The sequence below is a fragment of the Bos indicus x Bos taurus genome, chromosome 4, assembly GCF_003369695.1.
Source record: "Bos indicus x Bos taurus breed Angus x Brahman F1 hybrid chromosome 4, Bos_hybrid_MaternalHap_v2.0, whole genome shotgun sequence".
NCBI classification, from domain to species: Eukaryota; Metazoa; Chordata; class Mammalia; order Artiodactyla; family Bovidae; genus Bos; species Bos indicus x Bos taurus.
Window position 1 is genome coordinate 47,717,373 of NC_040079.1, and position 14,854 is coordinate 47,732,226.

Genomic DNA, 14,854 nt, shown 5'->3' on the forward strand with positions numbered 1-14,854 from the left:
TGGTGAGTGAGCCGTGTTGGTTTTCCTAATTGGCCTCTCTGATTGCTTTGTTGGGATTTTTTGGGATTTTTTTTAAGATTATGCAAATGCTGGTCTGCTTATTAAGGTCCAAGGACTCTGTGCCTTCATCTTGATAAAATTGGCTTAAATATAACATTTTAAAAGAAGTATTTACAAATCTAATTTTATATCATTTTAATTCTGCAGACTTTTGAAGCTGTCTTTATAAATATTTAATTTTTTCCCAGTGAAATGTATTTTTAGTCAAAGGTTTGTATCAAAGTTACCTATGATTTTATATAGTTTTAAAAAATACCTTTTCATAGTCAGTGTTGTAAATAGTAACTTTAGACCATTACTATTTGTGTAATTTTTTTTCTCACACCACCTTAAACATTTCTTGATCTTTTCCTTTTGCTATTTTTTTTTTTTAAATAGACGTGTCAGTATCAGTGTTCGTTTTGGAAATGACCTTTCAGATGCTATACAAGTGTTGGATGAAGACTGCTTTACTATCCCAGCTTCTTTGAATGAATTAGAGCTAATTTGGGCAGAATATAATCTGGCTCAGGAGAAGATTCAAACTTGTGAGAATGTGGTAGGTCAAGAATTTTTCTCCATTATGATTTTTATCTGTTGAATATAAGGAGATAATATCTTTCAAAAAAGCAGAAGGACTGCAGATATTGTAATGATACTTTATATGAAATCTTTAACTTTTGAAATATCTTCATATTAGTAATTTGATTTCTTTTGTTGCCTTAGAAGAAAGGTAAGGTAAATGAGTAGTGATTGTGGAAAAGGGTTAACAAAATCTTTTCCCCTTTTGCCTGAGGATTTACCTCTCCCTGTTCCCTTAGTAATTTCATAAATTGAAATTTCAGTCATGTTACTGGCAACATTGTTTAGGTAAATAAAATCCCTGATTGGTAAATTGTATCTGGATTGGGAGGAACTGCAAACTACAAATACTAAACAACTGGGCATACTCCCTGAGGGACCCTGGAAGCTATACCTATAAGAGGTAATGGTTTTTGAGGGGCATGAGGCTTATAAGCTGGGATGACTCCCACACCTGCTAATGTGGATCTTCTGGTCAGAGGGGCATGCTTTATGCTACAGTATAGGACTCTGCCTTACTAGTAAATGCTCTCTAAATCATCTGTTCTTGAAAGGTGGTTATATGTGGGTGCCTCCCTGGTGGCTCAGACGGTAAAGCGTCTGCCTGCAATGTGGGAGACCCAGGTTCGATCCCTGGTTAGGGAAGATCCCCTGGAGAAGGAAATGGCAATCCACTCTAGTACCCTTGTCTGGAAAATCCCATGGACGGAGGAGCCTGGTAGGCTACAGTCCATGGGGTCACGAAGAGTCAGACACAACTGAGTAACTTCACTTTCCTTTCCTTTCCTTTATATGTGGGTAGGGAAGGGATATGAAGAATGGAATATTTCATGTGAATTCTTAATTAGTGTAGGTACAAATATTGTTTCCTTTGGGAATTTTCTTTGTTATACTCAGCTGAGTAGAACTCCATGTTTTTCATATAAGATATCTGATACAATAATCATAGCTTTCCATAGTACCTATGAGCTCTATTCTTGAGTTTGGAGTTGTCCTATCTTAAGTATTGGTGGTTTCTGCCTCTGAAGATTGTACCCTAAAGGTCTTATTCCCTAGTCATAGCTAGTTTGGCCAGTTGGCAGCCTAACTGGCTCTGAATGAGAAAAGTAGATAAGATAACTAAGCCTTTGGAAATGCCAGGAATAATTAATTTGGTTGCTGCTAAGTCACTTCAGTCGTGTCCAACTCTGTGCTACCCCATAGACGGCAGCCCACCAGGCTCCCCCGTCCTTCGGATTCTCCAGGCAAGAACACTGGAGTGGGTTGCCATTTCCTTCTCCAATGCAGGAAAGGGAAAAGTAAAAGTGAAGTTGCTCAGTCATGTCCGACTCTTAGCGACCCCATGGACTGCAGCCTACCAGGCTCCTCCGTCCATGGGATTTTCCAGGCAAGAGTACTGGAGTGGGGTGCCATTGCCTTCTCTGATTTAATTTGGTTAGGGGATTAGATTTGGGTTACTTTACACATTAGACCTTTACTGGTCACTTCTGATGATAGACGAAAACAGGTGACAGAGTAATAATTTTTGAATCTTTTAGAAACACGTATGTATAGGTACTTTTATGTATAGGTACTTTTTAAACATGGGCATTTTTGCTCCTCAGGAAAATGAGGCCCACAAGGTTTAAGGAAATTGCTGAAGATTACATACTTCTAAATGTTAATCTGGGATTTTAAACCAGATGTCTTGATTGCAAAGTGTATTCTATTTCCATTTAAACCATACTGCCATCATTAAAATATTTCACATTTTCATGTAGTAAGATGAAACTTGAAAAAGAACTGCTTTTTAACTTTTGTTTTGTCATTTGAAAATTCAATGGCACCCCACTCCAGTACTCTTGCCTAGAAAAGCCATGGACCGAGGAGCCTGGAAGGCTGCAGTCCATGGCGTCGCTAAGAGTCAGACACGACTGAGCGACTTCACTTTCACTTTTCACTTTCATGCATTGGAGAAGGAAATGGCAACCCACTCCAGTGTTCTTGCCTGGAGAATCCCAGGGACAGGGGAGCCTGGTGGGCTGCCGTCTATCGGGTAGCACAGAGTCAGACACGACTGAATCGATTTAGCAGCAGCAGCAGCAAAGTGATTCAGGACACGGAGGGAAAAAGGTCTTATATGTCTGTCAGATTTGGTATTCTAGTAGGACAAATGTGATTTTTTTAAAACAATTTGTCTCTACTACTGCTGACATTTCAGGACTTACTTTTGGGCTTTATTGCCCTAAAGTTCATTTGACAGATTGAAGAGTAGATTACTGTAGATTATTAAGGATAGAGGCATAATTGTCCCTCAGATAAAGTTGTCTTTTTATTTCCCTTGTTGTATTTAATTTGCATCTTAAGATTGTTATTTTCATTTATATATTTTGCACAGTTCTTTAACTTGATTGCCATGTGTACTTTTTAAAACATTTTTTATTTGTGTATTTATTTTTGCCTGTGCTGGGTCTTCATTGCTACACAGACTTTTCTCCAGTTCTGGCACACGGGGGCTACTCTCTAGTTGTGATGCGTGGGCTTCTTATTGCGTGGCTTCTCTTGTTGAGGAGCACAGGCTATATAGAGCACCAGGGCTTTAGTCGTTGTGCTTCCTGGGCTGTAGAGAACAGGGTCAGTAGTTGTGCACATGGGCTTACCTGCTCCGTGGCATGCTTCCCAGATCGAATCCACATCTCCTGCATTGACAGACTGATTCTTTACCACTGAACCACCAGAAAAGCCCGCCATGTGTACTTTGGATGAAATAGAGTCTTTTCTTTTGTCTTCATAATTAGTTATATAACGGTCTGGTTGAAGTGAAGTGAAATTGCTCGGTCGTGTCTGACTCTTTGTGACTCCATGGACTGTAGCCTACCAGGCTCCTCAGTCCATGGGATTTTTCTAGGTAGGAATACTGGAGTGGGTTGCAGCTTACACAAAAAAGAATATTCTAAAATTTGGACTTTTAAGTGTATGTACCTCTGTTACAAGTAGTAGAGACACAAATTTAAAACATCCTATTCCTCTCTCTACTTCGGGTATAGGACAAATATATAAATAGGTGGTTTTAATATAGTTTATTAAGAACTATAATAGAGCTAATGCATAAGGTTCTTGGATATCTCTCATATCTGTTTCCAGGCATAGCTTTTTGGGGGAATTGGAAGTTTTATCCTGCTGGAGATTAACTAAATCTTGAAAGATAAATAGATGAAGGAATTAAGCATGGAGTGGGAGTAGGAAGGAGGCAGTATGTAATTAGTCAGAGACACTTATATAATTTTCTTAAGTAAAATTTTATTGTTTCGGAAAAGTAAAGATTAACAGAGCAGAATTGTGGAATTTAAATCTTATTTCTAATTAAGGGAAAGAAACTTTGTCAGTTTGGTGATCTAAGAAGAGAGGGGTTTGTCTTAAATATTATTATGTTGGAGAATGTAATGTTAAATTTTGCTAATTTTAAGAGATCAGTTCTTTTCATATAGTTCAGTGTGTAAAAACACCTGATATATTAATGATGGTTATTCCCTTTTTCCTTCCTTCAGAATGAAGGGAATATTTTGATTGCTGAAAGAAATGAAGTACAACAGAAGCTGTACATGGCAGTAGAAGTTTTTATTCTGGAAGTTGATGAGTTATCTCTTAATAAACGCTTAAAAACGTTGCAGGTTGGAATTTTAAAAGATATTAAATATATATTAAAATATGTTTACCATTTGAGAGCTGAAATTAGCATTTGTCTTTAGACTTAAGACAGTACTGATGGCTACAGAACTTTTTCTTTTCTTTGATGAATCCTAGTTTCTTTTTAATGATGTTAAAATTTTATATTGATATATTTAATATGTTTTTATATATATGTATGTATGTATCCTGCAAACAAGGTAAATAGTCAGGCATCTAAGGCTTGTTAGAGCAGCATTCATTGGGAAAACTCACAGAGACAGGAGCAGTAGCAAGCAGGTTAGCCATTTTTCTAGCAGAAAATCTAATAAAGCCTTTATGTCAGAGAGGGATCTTGATCCTTGAGTGATAATGGCTTCTAAGATCTGTAGATAGAGTACAGTAGCTCATAAGATATTGTGGAACCTTCAGTCAGTTCAGTTCAGTCGCTCAGTCATGTCCGACTCTGCGACCCCATGAGTCGCAGCATGCCAGGCCTCCCTGTCCATCACCAACTCCTGGAGTTCACTCAGACTCACGTCCATCGAGTCAGTGATGCCATCCAGCCATCTCATCCTCTGACATCCCCTTCTCCTCCTGCACCCAATCCCTCCCAGCATCAGGGTCTTTTCCAATGAGTTAACTCTTCGCATGAGGTGCCCAAAGTACTGGAGTTTCAGCTTTAGCATCATTCCTTCCAAAGAACACCCAGGACTGATCTCCTTCAGAATGGACTGGTTGGATTGCCTTGCAGTCCAAGGGACTCTCAAGAGTCTTCTCCAACACCACAGTTCAAAAGCATCAGTTCTTCGGCGCTCAGCCTTCTTCACAGTCCAACTCTCACATCCATACATGATCACAGGAAAAACCATAGCCTTGACTAAACGGACCTTTGTTGGCAAAGTAATGTCTCTGCTTTTCAATATGCTATCTAGGTTGGTCATAACTTTCCTTCCAAGGAGTAAGCATCTTTTAATTTCATGGCTGCGATCACCATCTTCAGTGATTTTGGAGCCCAAAAACATAAAGTCCGACACTGTTTCCACTGTTTCCCCATCTATTTGCCATGAAGTGATGGGACCAGATGCCATGATCTTCGTTTTCTGAATGTTGAGCTTTAAGCCAACGTTTTCACTCTCCTCTTTCACTTTCATCAAGAGACTTTTTAGTTCCTCTTCACTTTCTGTGGAACCTTATCTTCAGTCAAATCCTACCATTTCAGAAATGACTAATTTGGAGTGAATGAGCACGACCATGTTATCATTCCACCTATTAGCATAGTATTTCTTTCTGTTTATTGAGATCTTTTATATCTTTTAATGTTTTTTAAAATTTTTCTCTAAGTCCTCATGCATTTTCTTGATTTAACTCCAAGATGTTTACACTTTTGGTTCCTTTTGTGAATGCTATCTTTCAATTCCCTTGTTCTTTTGATGGTATAGAGGGATACTAATGATTTTTATATATTGATGTTTTTCTGGCAACTCTGCTGAACTCTTTTTTAGTTTTTGTCAGTTGATACTCTTTGAACTTTCTATGTGATTATATCATTTGAACAGAATAACCCTCTTCTACATTTTATGTATCTTTGAATTTTTACTGCTTTTGACAGTATCTTTAATACCAAGCTGAATACTAGCTATCTTGTTGTGGACTGTAGGGAGGGGATAAGCTTGCTGTAAAATTGGATAAAAGGTTATTAAGGGACATCCGAGCACTTGTGTCTTTCTGTCCACCTGGTTGAAGATGGTGTTGTTCAGTCACTCAGTCGTGTCTGACTCTGCGACCTCATGGATTCCAGCATGCCAGGCTTCCCTTTCCTTCACTGTCTCCTGGAGTTTGCTCAAACTCATGTCCCATTAGGTCAGTGATGCCATCCAGCCATCTCATCCTCTGTCATCCCCTTCTCCTCCTGCCTTCAGGCTTTCCTAGCATCAGGGTCTTTTCCAATGAGTTGTCTCTTTGCATCACGTGGCCAAAGTATTGGAGCTTCAGCTTCCACATCAGTCCTTCGAATGAATATTCAGGACCAATTTCTTTTAGGATTGACTGTTTTGGTCTCCTTGCTGTCCAAGGGAGACTCAATTCAAGATTGAGTCTTCTCCAGCACCACAGTTCAAAGGCATCGATTCTTCAGTGCTCAGCCTTTTTTATTGTCCAGCTCTCATATCTGTACATTGCTACTGAAAAAACCATAGCTTTGACTATATGGACCTGACCTTTGTTGGCAAAGTAATGTCTCTGCTATTTAATATGCTGTTTAGGTTTGTTGTAGCTTTTCTTCCAAGGAGCAAGCGTCTTTTAATTTCATGACTACAGTCACCATCTGTAGTGATTTTGGAGCCCAAGAAAATAAAGTTTGTCACTGTTCCATTGTATCCCCATCTGTTTGCCATGCATGAAGTGATGGGACTGGATGCCATGATCTTAGTTTTTTGAATTTTGAGTTTTAAGCCAGCTTTTTTACTTCTTTCACCTTCATCAAGAGGCTCTTTAATTCTTCTTTGCTTTCTACCATGAGGATGGTATCTTCTGCATATCTGAGGTTACTGGTATTTCTCCCAGGAATCTTGATTCCAATTTGTGCTTCATCCAGCATTTCTCATGATGTACTCTGCATATAAATTAAATAAGCAGAGTGCCAATATACAGCCTTGATGTACTCCTTTCCCAATTTGGAACAGTTCCATATGCTGTTCTATTGCTTCTTGACCTCCTGCATACATGTTTCCCAGGAGGCAGGTAAGGTGGTCTGGTATTCCCATCTCTGTAAGATAATTTTCCACAGTTTATTGTGATCTGCACAGTCAAAAGGCTTTAGCTTAGTCATTGAAGCAGAAATATATGTTTTTCTGGAATTCTCTAGCTTTTTATATAATCCAGCGGATGTTGGCAATTTGATTAATATGTAGTTTTCCTGTTATTGTGTATGGTTCAGGAACCATTGGAGCCATTATTTGAAACATTTTCTTAAATAGAATTGAATAAATAGTATAGGTTATTCCAGAATGGTGAAATAAGATTTGCGTAGAAAAGGACAGTGATGTAAGAATTCACCTGTCTAATGTTCATGACTGTGAAGCGTCCTAGGCATAACCCCCAAGGACTGTCAAACCCCCATTCCATAATGTGAACTATACCTCGTGCCTTTCTAGGTGGGGGGAACAGTTAGCATTCTTGGGGAATGTGTCCGGGGGCAGTGAAGGCCAGTCCTTTGAGAAATGAACAACCATTCTGCATTAACTATGGCCTGGGAAGACATCTGGTGTTGTGGAGGACCATTGCTTGAGACTCTACCAGCCAATTGGAGTGGAATTTGCACCCTAGTTAAATTGGCTATCCTTTTCACCCTGGCATTTCGACACTCGGATCCATCTCTTAAGCAGACTAACCATAGAGCCAAAAGGAACACTCTTGCCCCAGGTGGGTCATTTGATCCATATATATTTATTTTATTGGGGTCCCTGTAGGTATTCCTAATGAATCCAAAGCTAGAAACCAAATAGCAGCAGGGTTCGAGTAGGTATTATTCTGGTGGTCCACCAGTAATAAAAATGTTGATTGGGTAAACTGTGTTTACTATAACCAACAGAGGTTTGTTTACTATACCAGAGATGCTCTAAGGGGAATAGCAAAACAGATGCTACCAGCAAAATGGCATGGGGAAAATTGACTGGCCTTAGACACGATTCTGGAGAACGCAGTGGCACCCCAGTCCAGTACTCTTGCCTGGAAAATCCCATGGATGGAGGAGCCTGGTGGGCTGCAGTCCATGGGGTCGCTAAGAGTCGGACATGACTGAGCAACTTCACTTTCACTTTTCGCTTTAATGCATTGGAGAAGGAAATGGCAACCCACTCCAGTGTTGTTGCCTGGAGAATCCCAGGGATGGGGGAGCCTGGTGGGCTGCCGTCTCTGTGGTCGCACAGAATGGGACACAACTGAAGGGACTTAGCAGCAGCAACAGTGCAGCTTTACTCTGTAATAGTTTATTTCTTCTCATTAACTGGTACAGAGTTAAAGGATTGGCAACCAAGATCATTTTAAAACTTCTTTTTAAAATTTAATCTTAAAAGACTTTTTGCCAAATCTGGTTTGTCTCCCTTTCTATTCTTCCCTTTTGTCACCAGATTATTCTTAAATTTCTGTTCATTTTGCTGAAAAATAGTTAGATTTTTATTTATTTTCTTCAAGTACTTAAGTAATATAACTTATACTTTTATAATGAAGGTCAAAGAAGTGAAATGTCACGATATTTGATTTCATTAGCATTTATTGAGGCTTCTTTTGTGGCCTACAATAGATAATGTTTCATGACTGTATAAATTCAGAAAAAATATATTCTAGGTTTTTTGTGTGCAGTTTCTGATCTACGGCTTAAGCTGTGATCTGAAGCTTTAATCTTCTGTATCTTTGCTTAGTTTTTTATCTGATCATTTTGTAAGTTTTGAGATTTTTTTATATTTTCTAGTTAATATATATTCTAGTTTTCTTTAATTTTTCAAAATATTTCAGAGCTTATTGTTAAGTGTTAATGAATTCATGATTGTTATGTATTTTAAACTATGTATTTTTAAACTATTAGGTAATAGTAGTTTTCCCTTAAGGTGTTTTGGGATAAAAGTTTTATTTTTGTTTCCTTTTATTTTATTTAAAAATAAATTTTTATTATTATTATTTTTACTTTACAATATTGTATCGGTTCTACCATACATCAACATGAATCCGCCACGGGTGTACACATGCTCCCCATCCTGAACCCCCCTCCCACCTCCCTCCTCATACCATCCCCTCTGGGTCATCCCAGTGCACCAGCCCCAAGCTTCCTGTATCCTGCATCAAACCTGGACGGGTGATTCGTTTCTTATATGATATTATACATGTTTTAATGCCATTCTCCCAAATCACCCCCCACCTTTTAAAATTCTTATCCTACTTGTCTTTCTAGTTAATATTTGCCTTATACATAGTTTCTTTTTTTCTTCCATTTATTTTATATGTCTCTGTTAGACAACACTCCAGTGGATCATTTTTTAAAAGAATCAAACATTTAAATCTGTCTTTTAATGGGTAACTTAATTGATTTATATATAATTACTATTTTATTAGAACTTATTTCTGTGATAACTTTTGTGTTTCTGTTTATCATGATTTTTTTTTTCTCCTTTTCTTCTCTCTTCCCTTCATACCTTAGAACATTCTCACTTGCCTCTGGTGGGTCTTGTCTGTCTGTATTTCTCTCCCAAATACCAGCTAACCAAACAATCACAATTGTTGTCTACGATTTTACTCACAGATTGTTACAGGTATCATATATGAAAACTCAAGTATCAAACTTTGTAGAGTTGAGTTATTTTCTTACTCTTCATAAATTGTTGGATATCTTTTGGTTCACTCTGTATTTTAGAGTACTTTCTCTGAGAGTCCTTTCAAGCAGGGTTTGAGCGGTTGACTTTGTAAGTTATTAAATGTCTCAGGATATCATATTTAAACAATTCAAATATTTAAGCCACTGCTTACATTTAAACTCCTTTCAACAGTTATTTAATGAGCTATAAAATATCTTAGATGCAAAGGCCATTTTCTCTTTAAGACTTTTGACAATAATAATCCATTGTTTTCTTACTTCTGCAGTTGTTGATATGAGTCGCATTTTTCTCCTAATCAGTAGTCACTAATTGATTCTTTGCTGTATTCTGCCGTTTAACCAAACCATTGTGTTCTTTATTTCAAAAATTATTTCTTCATGCTTAATAATTTCAGTTGTTTATTATTTATAATTACTTGGTTTTGCTTTATGTTTCCAATATTTTTTCTATTTTTGAGAAGATTTGTTATGCGTATTTTGAGTTCTTACTATTATCTGGGCCATTGATTTTGCTTCCTTTTTGTAAGGTGGCTTCAGTTCAGTTCAGTCGCTCAGTCATGTCAGAATCTTTGCGACCCCATGAATCGCAGCACGCCAGGCATCCGTGTCCATCACCAACTTCCGAGGTTTACTCAAACTCAGGTCTGTTGAGTCGGTGATGCTCATCCTCTCATCTCATCCTCTGTCGTCCCCTTCTCCTCCTATCCCCAATCACTCCCAGCATCAGCGTCTTTTCCAATGAGTCAGCTCTTCGCATGAGGTGGCCAAAGTATTGGAGTTGCAGTTTTAGCATCAGTCCTTCCAATGAACACCGAGGACTGATCTCCTTTAGAATGGCTTGGTGGATCTCCTTGCAGGCCAAGGGACTCTCAAGAGTCTTCTCCAACACCACAGTTCAAAAGCATCAATTTTTTGGCGCTCAGCCTTCTTTATAGTCCAACTCTCACATCCATACATGACTACTGGAAAAACCATAGCCTTGACTAGATAGACCTTTGCTGGCAAAGTAATGTCTCTGCATTTTAATATACTATCTAGGTTGGTGCCAAAGAATTGATGCTTTTGAACTGTGGTGTTAGAGAAGACTCTTGAGAGTCCCTTGGCCTGCAAGGAGATCCAACCAGTCCATTCTGAAGGAGATCAGCCCTGGGATTTCTTTGGAAGGAATGATGCTAAAGCTGAAACTCCAGTACTTTGGCCACCTCATCGAAGAGTTGACTCATTGGAAAAGACTCTGATGCTGGGAGGGATTGGGGGCAGGAGGAGAAGGGGATGACAGAGGATGAGATGGCTGGATGGTATCACTGACCCAATGGACGTGAGCCTGAGTGAACTCCGGGAGTTAGTGATGGACAGGGAGGCCTGGCGTGCTGTGATTCATGGGGTCGCAGAGTCAGACAGGACTGAGCAACTGAACTGACCTAGGTTGGTCATAACTTTCCTTCCAAGGAGTAAGTGTCTTTTAATTTCATGGCTGCAGTCAGCATCTGCAGTGATTTTGGAGCCCAAAAACATAAAGTCTGACACTGTTTCCACTGTTAACCCATCTATTTGCCATGAAGTGATGGGACCAGATGCCATGATCTTCGTTTTCTGAATGTTGAGCTTTAAGCCAACTTTTTCACTCTCCTCTTTCACTTTCATCAAGAGGCTTTTTTGTTCCTCTTCACTTTCTGCCATAAGGGTGGTGTCAGCTGCATATCTGACTCTTTATTGCCAAATTCAGACTTAAATTGAAGAAAGTAGGGAAAACCACTAGACTATTCAGGTATGACCTAAATCAAATCCCTTATGATTATACAGTGGAAGTGAGAAATAGATTTAAGGGACTAGATCTGATAGAGTGCCTGATGAACTGTGGATAGAGGTTCGTGACATTGTACAGGAGACAGGGATCAAGAGCATCCCCATGGAAAAGAAATGCAAAAAAGCAAATGGCTGTCTGAGGAGGCCTTACAAATAGCTGTGAAAAGAAGAGAAGCGAAAAGCAAAGGAGAAAAGGAAAAATATATGCATATGAATGCAGAGTTCCAAAGAATAGCAAGGAGAGATAAGAAAGCCTTCCTCAGTGATCAATGCAAAGAAATAAAACAACAGAATGGGAAAGACTAGAGATCTCTTCATGAAAATTAGAGATACCAAGGGAACATTTCATGCAAAGATGGGCTCGATAAAGGACAGAAATGGTATGGATCTAACAGAAGCAGAAGATATTAAGAAGAGGTGGCAAGAATACACAGAAGAACTATACAAAAAAGATCTTCACGACCCAGATAATCACAATGGTGTGATCACTCATGTAAAGCCAGACATCCTGGAATGTGAAGTCAAGTGGGCCTTAGAAAGCATCATTATGAACAAAGCTCGTGGAGGTGATGGAATTCCAGTTGAGCTATTCCAAATCCTGAAAGATGCTGTGAAAGTGCTGCACTCAATATGCCAGCAAATTTGGAAAAGTCAGCAGTGGCCACAGGACTGGAAAAGGTCAGTTTTCATTCCAATCCCAAAGAAAGGCAATGCCAAAGAATACTCAAACTACCACACATGCACTCATCTCACACGCTAGTAAAGTAATGCTCAAAATTCTCCAAGCCAGGCTTCAGTAATACGTGAAGCGTGAACTTCCAGATGTTCAAGCTGGTTTTAGAAAAGGCAGAGGAACCAGAGACCAAATTGCCAACATCCGCTGGATCGTGGAAAAAGCAAGAGAGTTCCAGAGGAACATCTATTTCTGCTTTATTGACTATGCCAAAGCCTTTGACTGTGTGGATCACAATAAACTGTGGGAAATTCTGAAAGAGATGGGAATACCAGACCACCTGACCTGCCTCTTGAGAAATCTGTATGCACGTCAGGAAGCAACAGTTAGAACTGGACATGGAACAACAGCCTGGTTCCAAATAGGAAAAGGAGTACATCAAGGCTGTATATTGTCACCCTGTTTATTTAACTTCTTTGCAGAGTACATCATGAGAAATGCTGGGCTGGAAGAAGCACAACCTGGAATCAAGATTACCAGGAGAAATATCAATAAGATGGCTTAGTTTGTTATATTTCTTTCAGAGTGCCTGTGTTATTGCCACATTTCATCCTCCCCTGTACTTCTCCTCAGGACTCCATATTCTCTTGAGGAATTATCAACTATCTTGGTGTGCTGTTCTGTGCATATGTGTTAGTGTGGAAGAGGGACCTTGGAAGAGTGAAAGGTTGGCGCATACTTTTGGAGACTTCAGGAGGATTTAGGGAATAGGATAGGCTTGCTTCTCAGAACTTACAGGGTTGCAGTCTTGTCAGGGAACATTTAATTTTAAGGAACCCTATATGTTGTTTTCTGTTTCTCAAGGGCCCTCTGTTCCTTATCAGTTCCTGGAAAACAGGAATGAGCAGAGCTGCACGCAGCTCTCAGGACTGAGGTCATGAGGCAGAACACATACATGGATTCCTTTCAGTAACCTTTTGCTTTTCTGTAAAACTACTTAGTCATGTTCCTATTTCCAATACATGGATTGTCTTCTGGCCCTGTGATGATTGTTATTCCCCTAGTTACTGTTATTATGCGTCTGGTTTTGGTGTTTTTTACTTAACCTTATTATTTACCTAAAGCTTCCTTGTATTACAATATATAAGCACACACTGCCATAAATAAAGCACCCTTGTCCCACTAGAGACTTGGGTCCCCCGCGTACTTCTTTTCTTCGCCACCTTTTCGTCGACTCCTGTCCCCAGGTTCCGGTCTGTCAAGAAGACCATAACACAGTCTGGGCTCAACTGCTTCCTATTGGCTTCTGTTCTAGATAATTTTATTCTTCAGAGGACCTCTCAGTCCCTCTCCCTCAGCCTTTCCTCTTTTCCAGGGGCTGCTACCCTTAGGTGTAAATGCTGCTGGGTATTCAGGGGAAGGGGAAGAATGCTTGGCCATCTCTTCTATCCTGATTGTCTGTTTTTGCCTCCTCTAGTTTTCCATACTGTACTTGTATAAACTCATTGCCTCTTGCTTGTGCTGCTGCTTTCTTGCCCAGTGTGAGGAAGGGAGAAGAACATATGAAGAAAATTCTTTTTTCCCAAGATGATTCTCTGCTGTGGTACAGGCTGTCTCCTACTTGCAGTGATTGTATTCATTCAGTGCTAAATACCAACCATCTTCTTTCTTTCCAAGGGTTTTTCAGTTTTGTGAAAAATTTCTGGGATCTATTAAGTTTTCCTCTTGTTTCTGTGATGTTTCTCAGGTCTCAGTCCTGGAGGGAGCCATCAAGCTATCTTGTCTCTTCTAGTCCTTTCTAAAAATGCTTTTTAATGTATGTTCTTGTTCAGTAGCTCAGTCGTGTCTAACTCTTTGCGACCCTATGGATTGCAGCATGCCAGTCTTCCTTGTCCTTCACTATTTCCCAGAGTTGGCTCAAATTCGTGTCGATAATACCATCCAATCACTTCATCCTCTGGTGCCCCCTTCTCCTGCCTTCAGTCTTTCCCAGCATCAGGGTCATTTCCAGTGAGTTGGCTCTTCATGTCAGGTGGCCAGAGTATTGGAGCTTCAGCTTGAGCATCAGTCCTTCAGTGAATGTTCAGGGTTGATTTCTTTTAGGATTAACTGTTTGATCTCTTTGCATCCAAGGGACACTCAAGAGTCTTCAACACTATAGTTTGAAAGCATCAGTTCTTCAGTGCTCAGCTTTTTTTATTGTCCAGCTCTCACATCCATACATGACTACTGGGAAGATCAAAACTATATGGACCTTTGTTGTCAAAGTGATGTCTCTGCTTTTTAATATGCTGTCTAGATATATATGCTTAATGTCTTTCCTTAATTAGAATTATTTGTACAATTTGGTATGTTTATTTTTACTTAGCAGTAGCCCTTAGAACGGAGAAGGCAATGGCACCCCACTCCAGCACTCTTGCCTGGAAAATCCCATGGATGGAGGAGCCCAGTGGGCCGCAGTCCATGGGGTCGCTAAGAGTCGGACAGGACTGAGCGACTTCACTTTCACTTTTCACTTTTCACTTTCATGCATTGGAGAAGGAAATGGCAACCCACTCCAGTGTTCTTGCCTGGAGAATCCCAGGGACAGGGGAGCCTCGTGGGCTGCCGTCTCTGGGGTCGCACAGAGTCAGACACGACTAAAGTGACTTAGCAGCAGCAGTAGCAGCCCTTAGAAACTTCCATGTCAGGACAAAATAGATTCTTATGTAAAGTCAGAGAAAAGAGGATACTTTCTACTC

The 14,854-nt window shown here is 39.7% G+C and overlaps 1 protein-coding gene and 1 non-coding gene across 3 annotated transcripts in view; both read left to right on the forward strand.

Annotated features, from left to right (window-relative positions):
- STK31 (serine/threonine kinase 31) overlaps positions 1 to 14,854 on the forward strand; it is an 85,482-nt gene that overhangs the window by 32,420 nt on the left and 38,208 nt on the right. For both annotated transcript variants that reach the window (XM_027539336.1, XM_027539337.1), the window contains exons 10-11: positions 439 to 598; positions 4,149 to 4,271. In XM_027539336.1, the coding sequence (XP_027395137.1) occupies positions 439 to 598; positions 4,149 to 4,271 (283 nt within the window). The remainder of the gene's footprint in view (positions 1 to 438; positions 599 to 4,148; positions 4,272 to 14,854) is intronic.
- TRNAC-GCA lies at positions 1,195 to 1,266 on the forward strand. Its single transcript has one exon. It is a non-coding gene; the product is annotated as a tRNA-Cys (tRNA).